At 40.5% G+C, this 19,699-nt stretch overlaps 2 protein-coding genes across 5 annotated transcripts in view; one reads left to right on the forward strand and one right to left on the reverse strand.

Moving 5' to 3' along the window:
• The window catches only part of LOC117970363 (butyrophilin subfamily 1 member A1-like), a 184,794-nt gene that overhangs the window by 84,197 nt on the left and 80,898 nt on the right, over positions 1-19,699 (reverse strand). The window lies entirely within an intron of this gene.
• LOC131709386 (zinc finger protein 664-like) lies at positions 2,285-10,936 on the forward strand. Its single transcript, XM_059011904.1, has 2 exons — positions 2,285-2,765; positions 8,991-10,936. The coding sequence occupies exons 1-2, from the start codon at positions 2,321-2,323 to the stop codon at positions 9,776-9,778; spliced, it is 1,233 nt and encodes a 410-aa protein (XP_058867887.1). The 5' UTR covers positions 2,285-2,320; the 3' UTR covers positions 9,779-10,936.

A 19,699-nucleotide genomic window follows, 5' to 3' on the forward strand; every position in this document is an offset into this window, starting at 1 on the left:
TAGTGTGGTAGGAGCGCGTTGTTTTATCCGTTCAGACACTGAGGGAGAGCAGAGAGGAGGTGAGAGAGTCTGCATGGAGCTCTACAATGTGTTTATAAACTACAGAGCGCTGTTATATTGTATTATTTTGAAAGGTCCGGGTTGTAGTGTGGTAGGAGCGCGTTGTTTTATCCGTTCAGACACTGAGGGAGAGCAGAGAGGAGGTGAGAGAGTCTGCATGGAGCTCTACAATGTGTTTATAAACTACAGAGCGCTGTTATATTGTATTATTTTGAAAGGTCCGGGTTGTAGTGTGGTAGGAGCGCGTTGTTTTATCCGTTCAGACACTGAGGGAGAGCAGAGAGGAGGTGAGAGAGTCTGCATGGAGCTCTACAATGTGTTTATAAACTACAGAGCGCTGTTATATTGTATTATTTTGAAAGGTCCGGGTTGTAGTGTGGTAGGAGCGCGTTGTTTTATCCGTTCAGACACTGAGGGAGAGCAGAGAGGAGGTGAGAGAGTCTGCATGGAGCTCTACAATGTGTTTATAAACTACAGAGCGCTGTTATATTGTATTATTTTGAAAGGTCCGGGTTGTAGTGTGGTAGGAGCGTGTTGTTTTATCCGTTCAGACACTGAGGGAGAGCAGAGAGGAGGTGAGAGAGTCTGCATGGAGCTCTACAATGTGTTTATAAACTACAGAGCGCTGTTATATTGTATTATTTTGAAAGGTCCGGGTTGTAGTGTGGTAGGAGCGCGTTGTTTTATCCGTTCAGACACTGAGGGAGAGCAGAGAGGAGGTGAGAGAGTCTGCATGGAGCTCTACAATGTGTTTATAAACTACAGAGCGCTGTTATATTGTATTATTTTGAAAGGTCCGGGTTGTAGTGTGGTAGGAGCGCGTTGTTTTATCCGTTCAGACACTGAGGGAGAGCAGAGAGGAGGTGAGAGAGTCTGCATGGAGCTCTACAATGTGTTTATAAACTACAGAGCGCTGTTATATTGTATTATTTTGAAAGGTCCGGGTTGTGGTGTGGTAGGAGCGCGTTGTTTTTGTGTGTGTGTGTGTGTTGTATTTGTGAAGCGGCGTGTCTGTGTCAGCGCGTTTGTTTTTCTTCTCATCCTCTCATTCACAGTCTGTGTGTTTCAGGGCTGACAGCTTCGCGGGTTTCCAGACAGATTCTCATTGTTCTGAAAGCGTCTCGCGGGTCAATACGGGGTTCGTTCTGTTACCCGGAGCGCGCGCCGGCTGCTCGTGGCTGCTGTCTTTCTGACGTCACACGCAGCTTGTAGAGAAGCGCGTCTCCAAACCTCGCAGCGCAGCTCAGTGACGCGCTTGAAAACGCGACACAGCATTCCCTAATAACACTTGCCTTGCATTATGACTTCAAAGTCATCACTGTAAGGCGATGACCTTATTATTTATTGATTTTATTTTGTTTTATTTTACTTTATTATTTCTTTGATCACCAATTGCCACGACAACACACTGTTTATGTATGTAGTACTTATTTTAAGGTAATAAATAAACACAATTCTCTAGGGATTTATTTATTTTTAATTCTTCTTACTCTCTTACATCTCATTACATTATGTATGTGTGTGGAGATTAGATAAAGGGCTATTTGGAAGAGAAAATAGGAGGCACTTTTTTACACAGAGAATCATGAGAGTCTGGAGCCAACTCCCCAGTAACGTTGTTGAAGCGACACCCTGGGATCCTTCAAGAAACAGATTATAATAATAATAATAATAATAATAATAATAATAATAGTAATAATCTTTAGTTTTATAGCGCCTTTCATAGTGGACCATCATCACAAAGCGGTGTGTGAGCTATGCATCAGCTGCAGAGTCACTTACAACAACGTCTCACCTGAAAGACGGAGCACAAGGAGGTGAAGTGACTTGCTCAGGGTCACACAGAGTCAGTGGCTGAGCTGGGATTTGAACCGGGGACCTCCTGGTTACAAGCCTGTTTCTTTAACCACTGGACCACTCAGCCTCCTAAAAGGAACAATAAGCTCCTAACAACCAGGTTTGAGGACAAAATGACTCCTTGCTGATCAGTCTTTAAGAGAATGTTTTATAAAACACCAAACATACTTATTTAATGAAAAGAGAACTATAGTAACTTTCATCCATCAGTCTTGAGATTAGACAGATACAATCCTCTGGGATTATAAACGTATTACAAAAAATTCTGTGTCCCTTCAATAGTAAATCCAGCCCTGCTATTAAAGCCAGGTTTTGTCGGTCCCTTGAATGGCCTTAGTAGCACTATATTTAAATAAATGCATTTATTTTTCAGCTGTTACTAAGCAGAATCCCGTGTGCTGCCATGGACAGTGTGGAGATGGAATCTGTCCAGATTAAAGAGGAGTTCTCTGAACCTGAACTTGTCCCCTTTAGAGCAGAGATCTCTGGGCTGGCTTCTCTCCCCATTAAACAGGAGCTCTGTGAGATGCAATGTGACAGCAGTCAGCCACAGGTCTCTGAGGTTAAAGCTGAGCGCAATGAATTGGAGATCCCGCAGACAGAAGAACCCCTTCCTGTGAAACAAGAAGAGGTGCTGGAAATTAACCATATTAAACAGGAGCCCCCTGAAGTAGAGTTTGACCACATGGAACCAGGGAAGGAAGAATCCGAGGACTTCAAACCAAACATCCCTAAGATGGAGAGAGTCTGTGTGAGAGAGCAAGGCGCTGGAGAGGAAGGCTCTTCCAACAGCATGCAAGGAGGTGGAAAGGAAGACGGGCAGTCACATTCAGAATGCAGTCTAGCAGGTGAGTGACTCCCAGTAGCTGTGACATTGTCATTCTAGATTGCGTGATAGTGTGGCAGAGTGGGAGGGAGGGAGCATGTGGGTTAAATTACTAGCTATTTGTTTTTCCTGTACCACTCACACCAGTTCAGGATAGGACTCACTACTGGTGATCTTAAGATACAGATATAAGCCTCTTTCACACTGGCACTCCTATCCGATTATACCAAGGGGAGAAGAACTAAAGTACTGTATATAACATTAGAAATGTTCAGTGTCTAAATAGAGGGATATTATTGTACATGTGTAGCTTTATTAGGGGTGCTTGATTCCGTTTCATTTATTTTAGACTTTTAGACTTCTACAAATATATAGTTTAAACGTTCAAGTAAAAACATTGAGAGTGCTATATCTTTTTAAATAAATAGCTTTCTGTAAATGATCGCATAGCCTATATGTCTGTAAAAAGGTCTTCTGATTGTTCAGTGTTTTACCTCAGCTTTTCAACTCTCCTTAAAAATGCAGTTGATCCTGTTAAGTAGAGATGCAGTCGGCACCCTCATTTCATATTTGAGTATCGTACAGACATTTATCAATGATTATCCATGCACTGAGGTTTTATTTTTCAAAATAAACAAACGTTAGTTTTTTTTTTTTTTAACAGACGCTCTAATAACTAAAACAGTGTTGTGCATAATAGTTAAACAAAAAGGCACGACTTGCATTCAAATGAGAACACTTCAATTATATAAAAAACAAAAAATACAAAGGACTTACATTTAACAACTGAAAAGAATATGCGTGCGTCTGCATCAGATTAACATTGTAATAATAATTTAAAATACTGTATTTAACAAAAGTAATTTCTGAACTATGGTTTTTCAGTACTGTTCACATTTTATGTCCAAAAGCAAAGCGTTTGAATTAATCTCTCAAACCGTGACTAATGTAACAATTGTACTAAATTCAGTTTATTTTTCTATAATATTGCCATATAATCCAAACACAACGTGCTTTGAAACAAAAGGTAATTGGTAGATTTAATAGATAAAAGAAAGTGTTTTTCTTAATTTTTAAATCAAGAAGCCGTGCATCCAATAGGCCTGCTTGTGATTGGTCTTCTCCAAGACGAATGTAAAGGCTTGAAGTGTGTATCCTAGCAACGCGCTGATCTGCCGTACCAGCACACGAAGCAGCACACTCACACTCAAGGATTTAATGCAAACCAGCAAGACTACAAATCTGGATCAACAAAACACATGAACTTGTTGAATCAGTTGCGATCGTCTCAGTAATCAACCATGGTATTGTGTTTTCAGCCCGAGTTTTATCACGTTTCCTGCACTACCAGCCATGCACTTGCATTGTTGTTTGCCTGGGCTCCACCTCCTCCTCACTAGATCCAGCACCAGTAGTTATATTTTCATGTATTTTAACATTGTTCCTGTACTGCTTCTGTAACTAAGCTCTGCAGAGCACAGTCTCCCTTTATATCACAATGTGCCCAGACAGCGCTTCGGTTATTTAGATCTCCCAAAGATAACATTGATAGTCATGAGAGCAAAAGCATGCTGGAAACTGCGAGGTGAATATCCAGTGACAATGATGTCACGTGACAAAGGTAGGAAATGGACAACGAAAGAAAACTGAGTAGCCGTTATTTGCAGATACCCTCCTGTTCTTAATATTTGAACTGCACATTTGACAAAGTTTAAACAATTAAGCAAAATTAAAAACATTTGACACTTTGCTAACGTTTAACCATTTAAATTTTAAATGATTAACACCCCTAAACGTAATGCTATTGAAAAATATATAATTGTAGGGTGTTTTAGAGGAAATAGACCCGAAACATTACAGGAGAACTCTGAGGGCAGATTTTGATCCCAGGGCTCGGTTTCACCAGCGTCAGTCTTTACTGACTTTGCTTTTACACATAAAGTAAAGACTATAAAGAGTATATAGCGGGGTTCTGAAAAATATAGCGTTCCACGTCCCCACGTGTTGCTACAACTGTTTAAATAACGTACCTGTCATTTCTTTTCATTCTTCACATCCTGACAACTTTTAACACATGACTTTAGTCTGTTGCAAAGCTCTTTTAGAAATGTCTGCTCTAGTGCACTGAGGTTTGAGATCTGTACTCTAAATCACTGCAGGAAGAGAGATCCATAAAACAGGGGTGAGTCTGAATAATCGAGTATTCTAAATGAAATTACTACTCGAAACACTGTGATCAAGTTTCGAGTACTCGTTAATTTCTAAAACAAATGGAAAAATGAGCTAACTACACCCGAAAAAGCTTGGCATGGTATTTTGACAGAGGAGCAAGTTAAAAGTGATCAGCCACTTCAATTGTCACCTCACTGATAACTGACAGGAGGCGGGGCTCTTCCTTACCTAGCTCTGCTATTGGCTAAGGGAGTGCATGAGCAGTGAAAATAGCATCTTTAAAAAAAAAAAATACAGTGCTTGGAAGTATTTTGAAAAAAGTTAAACGAGATCACCGTGCAATGTAATCTCTGCTGCACAAGCATTTCATATTGTAAATCAACAAGTACATTCTCAATCATCTAAAATGCCAGCACCCATCTGCTACTTTGGAAGAAAACACAGAATGTGGCAAAAAACAAGCAAGCAGTGCATCTTTTACTGTGTGCAGTGGAGATGTGAGGCGTCTCGCCTGAAACAAGCAAGCAGTGCATCTTTTACTGTGTGCAGTGGGGATGTGAGGCGTCTCGACTGAAACAAGCAAGCAGTGCATCTTTTACTGTGCGCAGTGGGGATGTGAGGCGTCTCGATTGAAACAAGCAAGCAGTGCATCTTTTACTATGTGCAGCGGAGATGTGAGGCGTCTCGACTGAAACAAGCAAGCATTGCATCTTTACTGTGTGCAGTGGGGATGTGAGGCGTCTCGACTGAAACAAGCAAGCAGTGCATCTTTTACTGTGTGCAGTGGGGATGTGAGGCGTCTCGACTGAAACAAGCAAGCAGTGCATCCTTTACTGTGTGCAGTGGAGATGTGAGGCGTCTCGACTGAAACAAGCAAGCAGTGCATATTTTACTGTGTGCAGTGGAGATGTGAGGCGTCTCGACTGAAACCAAGGGCTCATGAGGGACGGTATAAATAGAGGACGTAGTGAAAGTAATCTGTTCCTTTGTAAATGATTAGAAACAAACCAAAAAGAACCAGTGACTGAAAAACGTGAGTGTTGTGTTTGTTCGTTTGTCTAGTAAACTGTTTGTTTGTTTCTAAGACTACTAACACTATCCGGAGCTGTAGCTGCAGGCCAACATCAAACCCGGACACCAGCACTTCCCTCACCACAACAAATTGTATTACACACCACGAGCACTAAAATCACTCACTAAAGAACTGTGTCTGTGTTTTGTGTTACGTGTGGGTGTTAAAAGAACGGGACTTTTTGTTTCGGGTCAAACCCGGGGATTCTAATTGAAGTGATACACACCACTGTATCACTTTACAACAGTATTATTTACAGCTGATTGCCGTCAGCCTCTGGACATTGTGAAACCAATACACACCCTTGCACCTGGATATAATTGTGTCTGTTTTCTTGCACCTGGATATAATTGTGTCTGTTTTCTTGCACCTGGATATAATGTAACCACACTTTTGTTAAGGGTTCGTTTCTCAACACAAAAAGTTCTTCAGAGTCAATAATGGTTACTGTTTTATTTTTAAATAATCATATTGCATACAAAATCGACAGCCGGGTCTCCTTTCTATGTATGCTAAATGAATTCCAGAATGGGGTAATTGGCTCCTGCGTATTATAGTAATCCCAGAAGAATGGTATTTAGTGACAACACGTCCTACCTAGGCTCAGTGGAATGGTGTTAGTCCCGAATCAGCGACAGCTCGCAAGCTTATAGTAGATGGGCAGTGTTAGCGATCTGCTCTCTGTTGTGTCTCAGTCCAAAGAGAGCGACTTCCTCCTCGCAGGCAGCTATATGCTTTTAGAATTTCTCCCCCAGGGCGGGGCTTGCTAGCGAGCCCTCGCAAAGACTGGTCAATAGGGTGTGCCTATTACTGACGTGATCTACCCCCAATAACAGGAAATAATAACCTGCGTTACAATAATTGCCTGTCTGTTTTCTTCTGCACTGCTGCATTACCTTCACCTGCACTCACTTACCCACTTTGCCACAGCGTCCCTATGTGTGGTTGCTGCTAATACTTTCTAAGGACCTGTCATTGTTATGAGTAATTAGTGGGGCTTGCAAAGCAAGAGTCTCCACTTTAAATCTTCGACATGCTTCTTCTTCTTCTTCTTATTCTTCGGCACGCTACTCCTCTTACACCGTTTAAGCTTTAAAACGTGTAGACCGGTCTGGAATAGTGTGCTTGTATACAACTTTTTGATATATTTTATACTTTTTAAACGTTTAAGCTTTTTGTCCTTTTTTGTCCATCTTCATTCACTTTAATGGGACTTTTTTCAACATTCTAAAGCTCCCCATTGTTTAAAAACTCCCAGACTTCCAACATTCTATTTACTGTAAACGATGTAACTTTTGACACAAATCAGCTACTTTGACCACTTTCCCAACAAGTAAGACAAAAAGTTAGAGTATATGGAAGTATATGGAATCTTCCTCTACTTCTCAGCTATTCAAATATGAAATCAAAACAGGAATGGCATCTACCAATCAAGAGGTACAGCTGTTTTCAGTAGGCTACTTCCCACTGTTGAATTAACTGTCATAGAACTTTGAGAAATTTCAAATTATAGCACCATTGCAGTGGTGAGGTGTGGTGACGTCACGGACCAGGGAGTAACTGAATCAAAACAATGGATGGGCGGGTGAAACTGAACGCAACGGCGTTCAGCTGATTTTTATTAACTAAATAAACAAAAACAACAGATTTAACCAAACAACAAAACAAAGGGCACGAGGGCCAAACGAATAAACAGACAAACAAGTAAGTGTTGTGCTGGCTAATCCAGCACGTTTTAGCAATTGTTATTTTCTGTCTCCTCTCTATCTCCCCGTACCTCCTCTCTGTACACCCAAACCCTGCAGCAAGCACAGCTGCCGGTTCTTATACTCTGGCCGAGGGGTTAACTAGCTGTTAATTATCTTATTACCCTTCGGCCACAGTCTGCACGCGTTTGGTAAGGATGCGTGACTGTCAGCTAGTTAAATAATCAGTAGCTGATCAGCCACGCATCCTCACGGGGTTTTAAATTATAAAATAATAAGAAAAGACGCGGTGCTTTTATCTGCGCCGCAAACAAATACAACTAATAATAAATAGGGGCGGGACACTCCGCCACAAAGCCCCACAACTTTACTTGTAAAGTTACCATCTAGTTAGAGGTTGAGTATTCAAAACTTTTATTCTTGGTATATTCGAATATCTTATTCAAAATTCCCACCCCTAACAAAAAACCTTAAGCGCTCTGTTTTTTCTGTTCCGTACCACACCATGGATCGCTATTGCTGTGTTACCTGACAGTGTTGGCAATAATCCTGTCGCTATCAGTGCACTAGGGTGGGCATTTTGAAAAGACCTTTGAAACATACTTTAAAGTTATGTGTAAAAAGTTGTCACGATGTTAGCATTGCGGTACGTTATTTAAACAGTTGTAGCAACACATGGGGATGTGGAACGCTATTTACTCTAAGTTTTTAACTTTAAGCTGGTGTAACCCAGTGCAAGCCCCCACAGCTGAAATTCATATGCTTTAATCCACTCCTCCACCATTGTTGAACTCCATGGCAGTGCTTGACAACACAGTGGGGCTCAGGCACAGAAATATCACGCGTGCACATCCAGCGATCTTTGAGAAACTGCATCTGCACAGGGGATACACAATTCTATGGGTTACAGAAATCTGCATAACACCCGTCAGGACAATTTGATTTTGAGATGCATGCCTCGGTTCGAACGTCAGTGAAGTCAAGTTTTATCTGTATATCTAGTTTGCCTATGTGTTAATCCGGCCCTGCACATGCCCTGAGAGTTGATTCATACATCACTGCAGATGAATGCGATACATCCAGCGCAGACCCCATGCGATTTCAGGTCGCAAACGCATGAGAAAAGCCTGTACGACTTTCCAAAAAATAGGCATGTCGCAAGAGTGTGTGTGACGTAATTCCGACCTGTCACACAGGGTCAGAGACCCTCGACAAATTATGTCGGAGTCTGAATTATGAACCAACCTTAAGCCTACAAGCAGCCCCTCTTACTTTCTTTTCTGTTCATGTTTTCCAGGTTCCAGTCCAGCAGCTAAAGCGAGGGCAGACGGTGGAGAATATCCTGACTGTGGGAAAGGTTTAACGCAGTTAGGGCATTTAAACAAAACCCAGCGAACTCACACAGGCGAGAAACCATATCACTGCTCTGACTGTGGGAAGAGTTTCAATCATTTTAGAAACCTAAAACAACACCAGCGAATTCACACAGGAGAGAAACCGTATCACTGCTTTGACTGTGGGAAGAGTTTCAGTCAGTTAAACAGCCTTGTTTTACATGAGCGAATTCATACAGGAGAGAAACCGTATCACTGCTCTGACTGTGGAAAGAGTTTCAGTCAGTCAAACAGCCTTGTTTTACACCAGCGAATTCACACAGGAGAGAAACCGTATCACTGCTCTGACTGTGGGAAGAGTTTCAGTCGGTCAGACAGCCTTGTTTCACACCAGCGAACTCACACAGGAGAGAAACCGTATCACTGCTCTGACTGTGGGAAGAATTTCAGTCGGTCAGGCAGCCTTGTTTCACACCAGCGAACTCACACAGGAGAGAAACCGTATCGCTGCTCTGACTGTGGGAAGAGTTTCAGACAGTTAGGAAGCCTAAAAGAACACCAGCGAGTTCACACAGGAGCGAAACCATTTCACTGCTCTGACTGTGGGAAGAGTTTCAGTTGGTCAGACAGCCTTGTTTCACACCTACAAACTCATACAGGAAAGAAACTGTCTGCTCTGACTGTAGGAAGAGTTTCCGTCTTAAACAAGCCCTTCAAAAACACCAGCGAATTCAGAGGAGAGAAACCTTAAAGACTGTTTTGTATATCACTCTTAACCCTTTGCGGTCAGTTTATTCATCACCTGTGAGGCACGTCAAGTCCTACAAAGGAAGGCTTTGCGCTCTCACAGCCTCTCAGTCTCGTGTTCTTATTGTTTCCGATCGGATACTCCCGGCATTGTGTTATTTCAGTGATACTGTATTTCTTTTATTTCACTCTATTATGTCATTCAAATCATGACTGGAAAGCGACCAAGTGATAGCAAGAGTGCAGGACCAGTTCGTAAGCGAAAGAAGATTGATTTAGAGCAGAAAATGAAAATACTGAAAAAGTATTAAGGCGGACAAAGCCTGTCTTCAGTTGCTTGTGAACTCGATTTGGCTACCTTTTTTCATGTTCTATAAACATACGTACTGTACACACATACATTTACATAGCCAGACATACACAAAAACACATATACTGTACAGTATTACACACATACTGTATGTGTGTATATATATATATATATATATATATATAATTATTATTATCTATTTCTTAGCAGACGCCCTTATCCAGGGCGGCTTACAATTGTTACAAGATATCACATTATTTTTACATACAATTACCCATTTATACAGCTGGGTTTTTACTAGAGCAATTTAGGTAAAGTACCTTGCTCATGGGTACAGCAGCAGTGTCCTCCACCGGGGATTGAACCCACAACCCTCCGGTCAAGAGTCCAGAGCCCTAACCACTACTCCACACTGCTATATATATAGCGTCTGTAATTTTGAATACTGACTGGATACTGTTTTAATTCTGGAAACAGTTTTTTTAATCGTTTGGTTTTGCTAAATTGCATTGCCTCTTACTGTTTACACATTTCTGACATTTAGATTTAAAAATACAAACAATTATACTTTAATTAATAATTGAAACAAGATAAGACTTAAACTGAACAGGTGATATTTTGTGCATTTTAAAACAACAATTACAAATGTCTGAACCGTTTAAACATTGATTTGAATGTATCTACAAGTTTTGAAGTAACTCTAGATTACAGCTTAATAGGGCTGTCAGTTAATGCTGTATTACTGCAAATGTTTACTCCTGCTTGTCTCTAGACTTCTAATTCTGGTACCGTGATTTCTAACTTTAATATTCATCTTCCTTTTGTGAGCCTTAATAAACCTAATTATTTATATGTGTTGAGTTTCATTTTGCCTATTATGAGTACTAAAGTAAGCTTTGGTGATTGATTTGGGCTCCTTAAACATACATTATATATATATATATATATATATATATATATATATATATATATATATATATATATATATATATATATAATTGTGATAATAGGGCGTAGGCCCTTTAAGAAATGGCTGTCTGGCTTCAAAAACTATGTTCCCCAGAAACCCTGGGGTTAATGAATTTTGGGAGGAGTCTGCTGTGATATAAGGAAGCCAGCAGATCACTCGTGGTGGGTGGCAGTGGGGTATACACCACCAGAGAGATCCTCAGTCTTCTGAAATCACAGCGTGAAAAGGTTTCTAGGTGTCTGAAGAGTTCTAGTTATTTTCGCGCTTCGTGAAAAGTAAGTTTCTTGTGTTAGACCAAGTATAATTTATTTGTTGTTTACAGTGCATTACGGAATTACTGTTTATCGTTGTGAAGACATTGCAGTTTATTTTTAGCTGTAGCAGAGAGTGAGTATAATCTCTGTGTATTAAATAGTGCACAGAGCCCATCTTTGGTTCTGGCGTGGCTGTCGCATTTGATACAGTTTAGAGTCGGGACAGGTTTAGTTTTGTTATGGTGTGCTGGGAAGGACTCTGCAAACAAAAAACCCAGACAGTCGGACAGGCTTTATAAACGTTTATTTTGGGATTGTGTACTGTGTGGAACTGGACAACACAATACACAGACAACGGGACAAAGTTTTAGGACTCTGTTTATTGTTTTAATACACACCAGAATTTAGTACTGTTGTTACCACCGTTTCACGATTGCTGCAGCTATCGTATTGTTTCAGCGCACTCCAACTACTTTCATGGAATACAGTTCAGCATGATTTCAGGAGCTAACGTGTTGTTTCAATGCACTCCAGTTTACTTACCTGAGATACAGTTTGCCACGATAGCAGGAGCTATCAGAGGGAGCCAGATCCTGTAAACTTACCTGTGTGCTCGCCATGCTCCAGCAGAGGGAGCCAGTTCCTGTAAACTTACCTGTGTGCATGCTGTGCCCCAGCAGAGGGAGCCAGTTCCTGTAAACTTACCTGTGTGCATGCCGTGCCCCAGCAGAGGGAGCCAGTTCCTGTAAACTGCGAGCGGCAAGTACACCTCAATAATAACAACTGTGGTGACCATTTTTCTCAAGGCCTAACTCGGAAAGAAAACCACATACAACATCTGGTTCTGTTTATGTCATTGTAACGCTGTCCTTCCTCTAAGGGGTAGCTTTCCAGGATAATCTTCCGTTTCCTCTGCAGAAAGAAACGGACAGTGTTCACAGAGCTCCCTTCAGTCCCGCAAAGCCAAGACATCGAGGCTCTTGTGCTGCTTTGCTCCCCAGCGCCCGAGTGCTTGCTGGTAGTGCTGAGGCACGCTGACCCTGAACAGCAGCGCTAGCTTTGCCTATGGAGGAAGGATTGGCACTCATGTTGTTTCATCAGTACAGTGCTTGGGGGGGATGAAAGTTTACATCAGAATGGAAACTTTGCACAAAGTTAACCTGCTGGAAGTGGAATCATTTCTTCTGCGCAGCTTCAGATTCCACAGCTTGACGAGGGACACAATATAAAAAGCACATGTTCCTCTGGAAGCCACACAGTTATTATATATATATATGAGGAGTATTAACACTCATAGCTTTGACCCTGGGAGCCCTGGTATCTACCTCAGAGCCCTGCTGTGTAATAGGTTTGTGTCTGATAATCCCTGCTCTCTTCAGTGACATGAAACTGTGCAATAAGATTCATGATTTTCAACTCGTGTGTGATCTCTGACAAGGGAAGTTCATCTCATATACAAGGTTAGACTGCTAGACTGTCATAAAGTGGTGCAGTGGGCTAGCTCACTAGTGTGCTGTGCTGTTCATCTTGGGGGACTAGGTTCAAATCCAGGTGAGTTCTTCCTTTATTTTCAAAGACTTGGTTAATTTCCTATATAAGGCAATGAAAAAGCAGACTCTTCCATGGACGTGAGATGGACTGGGTTCAAAGCCAGGAGAGTTCTTTGCTTTATTTTCAAAGAATTTGAACCAACACTTTCCTGCAGGAGCTGGTGGAGCAGTGGGCTAATCACATGGCCTCCTCTCCCTGAAGATGGCGGTTTGAATCCGGGTCCCAGAGGTGAGTTCTTGAAGGTAAGTAATGATGATTGGTTGTAACTAACGATGTTGGTTGTGTTTCCACAGATGGAGATGGAGGAGGCCTCTGGAAATGTTTCCTTTTTTTCTCTCATATGGGTCACATATTTAGTCTCGGCTCTCCGTACATATCAGACAAAAGAAGGAAACATTTTTAAACTGCTTTATAGGCGAAAGGCTCTGTCTTTTCAGAGTCAATGATTCCGGGAAAGCGGTGAGCCAGCTTTCAGCACGAATGCAAGGGAAATACAATCTACTCATGAAGCTGTTTTGGCTTGTTACTGGATTATTACCATAAAATTACAGTAATTACATGGTTATTTGTGCACTGTAATCTAAAGAGCAAAAATATATTTTAAAAAGAAACAAATGGGGGGGGGGCTGTGTCTTCATTTTATTTTAGCAACAGGTTAAATAACTGAAGGTATAGTAATTGCCCTGTTTATTGTTCATCAAAATAGGGTTACAGCTCAATAGAGGAGAGAAGTCTTTACCCTGGGTTCACACAGTGAAGTAGTGAAGGGTCCTTGAATAACACACCATATTGAGCGTGGCCTGATCAGGAATTGACAAATCTTGAGATAAGCAAAACATACAATGCAGCAAGGGGAGAGAATCTCATTGACATGGCCATTTGGACACACTCTATATACAGAGGCTTGCTGCTATTCGATTTCATTTGGACACACTCCATATACAGAGTTTTGCTGCTATTCGATTTCATTTGGACACACTCCATATACAGAGGCTTTCTGATAGTCGATTTCATTTTGACACACTCCATATACAGAGGCTTGCTGATAGTCGATTTCATTTTGACACACTCCATATACAGAGGCTTGCTGCTTTTCGATTTCATTTTGACACACTCCATATACAGAGGCTTGCCGATAGTCGATTTCATTTTGACACACTCCACATAAAGGCTTGCTGATAGTCGATTTCATTTTGACACATTCCATATAGAGAGGCTTGCTGCTTTTCGATTTCATTTTGACACACTCCATATACAGAGGCTTGCTGATAGTCGATTTCATTTTGACACATTCCACATACAGAGGCTTGCTGCTATTTGATTTCATTGACACACTCCATATACAGAGGCTTGCTGATAGTCGATTTCATTTTGAAACACTCCATATAGAGAGGCTTGCTGCTTTTCGATTTCATTTTGACACACTCCATATACAGAGGCTTGCTGCTATTCGATTTCATTTGGACACACTCCATATACAGAGGCTTGCTGCTATTCGATTTCATTTTGACACACTCCATATACAGAGGCTTGCTGCTATTCGATTTCATTTGGACACACTCCATATACAGAGGCTTGCTGCTATTCGATTTCATTTGGACACACTCCATATACAGAGGCTTGCTGCTATTCGATTTCATTTTGACACACTCCATATACAGAGGCTTGCTGCTATTCGATTTCATTTGGACACACTCCATATACAGAGGCTTGCTGATAGTCGATTTCATTTTGACACACTCCATATACAGAGGCTTGCTGCTATTCGATTTCATTTGGACACACTCCATATACAGAGGCTTGCTGCTATTCGATTTCATTTTGACACACTCCATATACAGAGGCTTGCTGCTATTCGATTTCATTTTGACACACTCCATATACAGAGGCTTGCTGCTATTCGATTTAATTTTGACACACTCCATATACAGAGGCTTGCTGCTATTCGATTTAATTTTGACACACTCCATATACAGAGGCTTGCTGCTTTTCGATTTCATTTTGACACACTCCACATACAGAGGCTTGCTGCTATTTGATTTCATTGACACACTCCATATACAGAGGCTTGCTGCTATTCGATTTCATTTTGACACACTCCATATACAGAGGCTTGCTGATAGTCGATTTCATTTTGACACATTCCACATACAGAGGCTTGCTACTATGTAAGGATCCTTCAGGCGGTACAGAAGCATTTAAACTAGAAAGGAAGGGGGGAGAAAACAAAAAAACAGAAGGGAGACTACATCAAAACAAGGGCAACATCTCAGGTAAGACCACTATTAAATGTATTTATCTTAATGCTAGAAGTCTCAGAAACAAAATGTTAGAACTTGAAGCTACTGCACTAACAAGTAACTACGATGTAATAGGTGTTACAGAAACTTGGTTGTCTGAGAGTGATGGAGACGAATATAATATTAGTGGGTACACACTGTATAGGAAAGACAGGCAGGACAGAAGAGGCGGAGGGGTAGCGCTATACATAAGAAATAGCCTTGAAGCCCAGGTGTTAAATCAGGACAAAGAAAACAATGCAGAATCAATATGGGTCAGAATAATGGACACAAATTCAAAGGGCATAATAATAGGAGCATGCTATAGACCGCCAAATTCAGACGCTGAGCAAAATAATCTGTTGTACAATGACATTCGAAATGCGTGTAGAAAAGGAGAAGCCATACTAATGGGGGATTTCAACTTCCCCCATATAAAATGGGAAAACCCAATGGGGGGCACGACGGACGAAATTGAAATGGTGGAAATGACAAATGACTGCTTCCTAACGCAATTTGTCAAGGCACCGACTAGAGGGGAGGCATGCCTTGATTTAGTCTTTTCAAATAATGAAGACAGAATAACTAAAACAGAGGTCAGAGAGCCATTGGCAAACTCAGACCACAACATGGTCTCATTTGAAATATTTTTTAAAACCCCAAAAGTAATGACTAAAGCTAAGGTTTACAATTTTAGAAAAGCAAACTACAAAGGTATGAAACAGAGACTAACAGAAGTAGATTGGAGTAAAATAGAGGAAACATCCACAGAAAAAGGGTGGCTGTTTTTTAAAAAAGTAGTACTAGAGGCACAAAACAATTACATCCAAAAAGTAGACAAATCTAAATCTAAAACAAAATGGCCAAAATGGTTTAATAGATCAATTAAAAAAAATATTCAGCGAAAAAAGGCACTTTACAGAGCGTTTAAAAGGGACCAAAAACAAAGCACACAGAAAGAGTACTTGGAACTGCAAACACAAGTCAAAAAGGAAGTTAGAAAGGCCAAGAGAGAGATAGAAATCAATATTGCTAAGGGGGCTAAAACCAATTCCAAAATGTTTTTCCAATATTATAACAGCAAGAGAACATTCAAAGAGGAGGTTAAATGTCTAAGAGACACAAATGGCAAAATCATAGATGAAGAAAAAAAAATAGCAAATATATTAAATGATTACTTTTCACAGGTTTTTACAAAGGAGGACACGGACAACATGCCCCACATGTCGACCTGTTCCTATCCAGTTTTAAATAACTTTAGCATAACAGAGGCAGAAGTGTTAAAGGGACTAGGAGCTCTTAAAATAAACAAATCCCCTGGGCCGGATGAGATCCTCCCAATAGTACTCAAAGAAATGAAAGAAGTTATTTACAAGCCGCTAACCAAGATCATGCAACAGTCTCTTGACACAGGGGTTGTACCGACAGACTGGAAAATAGCAAACGTAATACCGATCCACAAAAAGGGAGACAAAACTGAACCAGGTAACTACAGACCAATAAGCCTGACTTCTATTATATGTAAACTTATGGAAACTATAATAAGATCCAAAATGGAAAATTACCTATATGGTAACAATATCCTGGGAGACAGCCAGCATGGTTTTAGGAAAGGGAGATCATGTCTAACTAACCTACTTGACTTTTTTGAGGATGCAACATTGAAAATGGACAACTGCAAAGCATACGACATGGTCTATTTAGATTTCCAGAAAGCTTTTGACAAAGTCCCGCATAAAAGATTAATTCTCAAACTGAACGCAGTAGGGATTCAAGGAAATGCATGCACATGGATTAGGGAGTGGTTAACATGTAGAAAACAGAAAGTACTGATTAGAGGAGAAACCTCGAAATGGAGTGAGGTAACCAGTGGTGTACCACAGGGATCAGTATTAGGTCCTCTGCTATTCCTAATCTACATTAATGATTTAGACTCTGATATAGTAAGCAAACTCGTTAAATTTGCAGATGACACAAAAATAGGAGGAGTGGCAGACACTGTTGAAGCAGCAAAGGTCATTCAAAATGATCTAGACCGCATTCAGAACTGGGCAGACACATGGCAAATGACATTTAATAGAGAAAAGTGTAAAGTATTGCATGCGGGCAATAAAAATGTGCATTATAAATATCATATGGGAGATAGTGAAATTGAAGAAGGGAACTATGAAAAAGACCTAGGAGTTTATGTTGACTCAGAAATGTCTCCATCTAGACAATGTGGGGAAGCTATAAAAAAGGCTAACAAGATGCTTGGATATATTGTGAGAAGTGTTGAATTTAAATCAAGGGAAGTAATGTTAAAACTCTACAATGCATTAGTAAGACCTCACCTAGAATATTGTGTTCAGTTCTGGTCACCTCGTTACAAAAAGGATATTGCTGCTCTAGAAAGAGTGCAAAGAAGAGCAACCAGAATTATCCCGGGTTTAAAAGGCATGTCGTATGCAGACAGGCTAAAAGAATTGAATCTATTCAGTCTTGAACAAAGAAGACTACGCAGCGATCTGATTCAAACATTCAAAATCCTAAAAGGTATAGACAATGTCAACCCGGGGGACTTCTTTGACTTGAAAAAAGAAAAAAGGACCAGGGGTCATAAATGGAGATTAGATAAAGGGGCATTCAGAACAGAAAATAGGAGGCACTTTTTTACACAGAGAATTGTGAGGGTCTGGAACCAACTCCCCAGTAATGTTGTTGAAGCTGACACCCTGGGATCCTTCAAGAAGCTGCTTGATGAGATTCTGGGATCAATAAGCTACTAACAACCAAACGAGCAAGATGGGCTGAATGGCCTCCTCTCGTTTGTAAACTTTCTTATGTTCTTATGTTCTTATGTTCTTATATTATTTTTTTGCCAAATCGACGATTAATATTGACGTTTATTTTAGAAAGAATCTATCATTTTTTTCAATCTTTATTTTTCAGTTCAAGAAGGGAATGGGTGAAGTCGATCTTTATGCTTTAAACAAAACAAAAAAAGACTATGCCATTGAGAAACGTCTCATTTAACAAAACACCTTTATCATATTCAACATACCACAAACCCATGGTTACCAGCATTCTAATTGAAATAACGTCACAGCAGAGCTATACCTTGTAAAGATAATGATCCTACACAAATAAAAACAATTCTCACTGTAGAAAACAGATTATAAGAGTGTATTACACAGACAGATCGCATAAACTGTACATCTAAAAATATTCACAGAACAAAACATGAGGTAGTTGAGCAGAACTCAGGCAGGAAGATGTGTGGAATTATTGTGTCAGCTACAATTACTTGAACATGGTCTATATTAATTGTATGAAAAAAAAGGTTTGGCATAGACAGATGAAGCAGACCCATCAAACAGAAATATATCCCCTTTAATGAGATGCCCAGAACGCTCTTGTCTGACTCTGGAAACAGGGTTATCAGTCTAAGTGCACAGGGTGCATTTGTATGTTGGTTTGGATCCACAGTCTGCTGTCAGTGTATTTCAGAAAGGAGTCTTTCATGTGCAGTATGACCCCATGGACACTGGGACAGTTCAGGCTTTTCAAGTCACACCCCAATCCATTAAACAAAACATAATTTAAATATTTTATTTACCTTCATGTAATCAAAGAAACTACACAATTATATCACAAAAAAAGTCTACCAGAAGCCATAATACCAGTACAGTATTTGTCAGATTTCAAAATGTCTAATTTTCAAATCAATAAAAACAATAAAGAGTTCTACGTATAAGCTTTCTAATCTTGTTATTGCATCCCTGAGTCGTGGGTCTGGCTTGTTCTCAGCTGAGTCCCCAGTGGGTTCAAAGCCCAGCTCAGGACACTGGAAATGCAGCTGAACTCACACACTGAGAACAAGCAGGCAGCAGAGAAGACTGAGCCCACACTCCAGGGCTTCCATCATGATACATTAGCAAAGGAATTCCATTTCTCATTTCATGAAGACTGAGCCCACACTCCAGGGCTTACATCATGATACACTAGCAAAGGAATTCCATTTCTCATTTCATGAAGACTGAGCCCACACTCCAGGGCTTACATCATGATACACTAGCAAAGGAATTCCATGACACAGAGGGAATCCCATTTCTCATTTCATGAAGCCAATATTATCAAACCTGCAGCAGCATCTCCCCCTTTGACAAGTTTGTATTTTTCAGTGTCTCCCTTGGGTTTGTTCAGTTCCACTGCAGATCTGTATCTCAGGAATCATTGACAGTTTAAACAATGACAAACCTTTTACATACAGAGGTAATGAAAACATAATAATGTGCCCTTGTAGTGCATAATTATGAAGATATCATATTTAACATTAATACCTCAATATCCTAGGCCGCTCCCACACACAGAGACACTGGAAAACGTACAGGAACTCAAACGCAATGTCAATGAAATCCTTTCTAAATCGCAAAGCTTGCCTCAGGACAGGGCTGTCAAACTCAGTTCCTGGAGGGCCGCAGTGTCTTCTGGTTTCGTTCCACCCGAGCTCGCAATCACTTAATTGGTCTAATGATTTTATTAATTGGACACATTTAACACTTCTCTCCAGGTCTCAAAA

This window comes from Acipenser ruthenus, chromosome 43 (genome assembly GCF_902713425.1).
Source record: "Acipenser ruthenus chromosome 43, fAciRut3.2 maternal haplotype, whole genome shotgun sequence".
Classification (NCBI taxonomy): Eukaryota; Metazoa; Chordata; class Actinopteri; order Acipenseriformes; family Acipenseridae; genus Acipenser; species Acipenser ruthenus.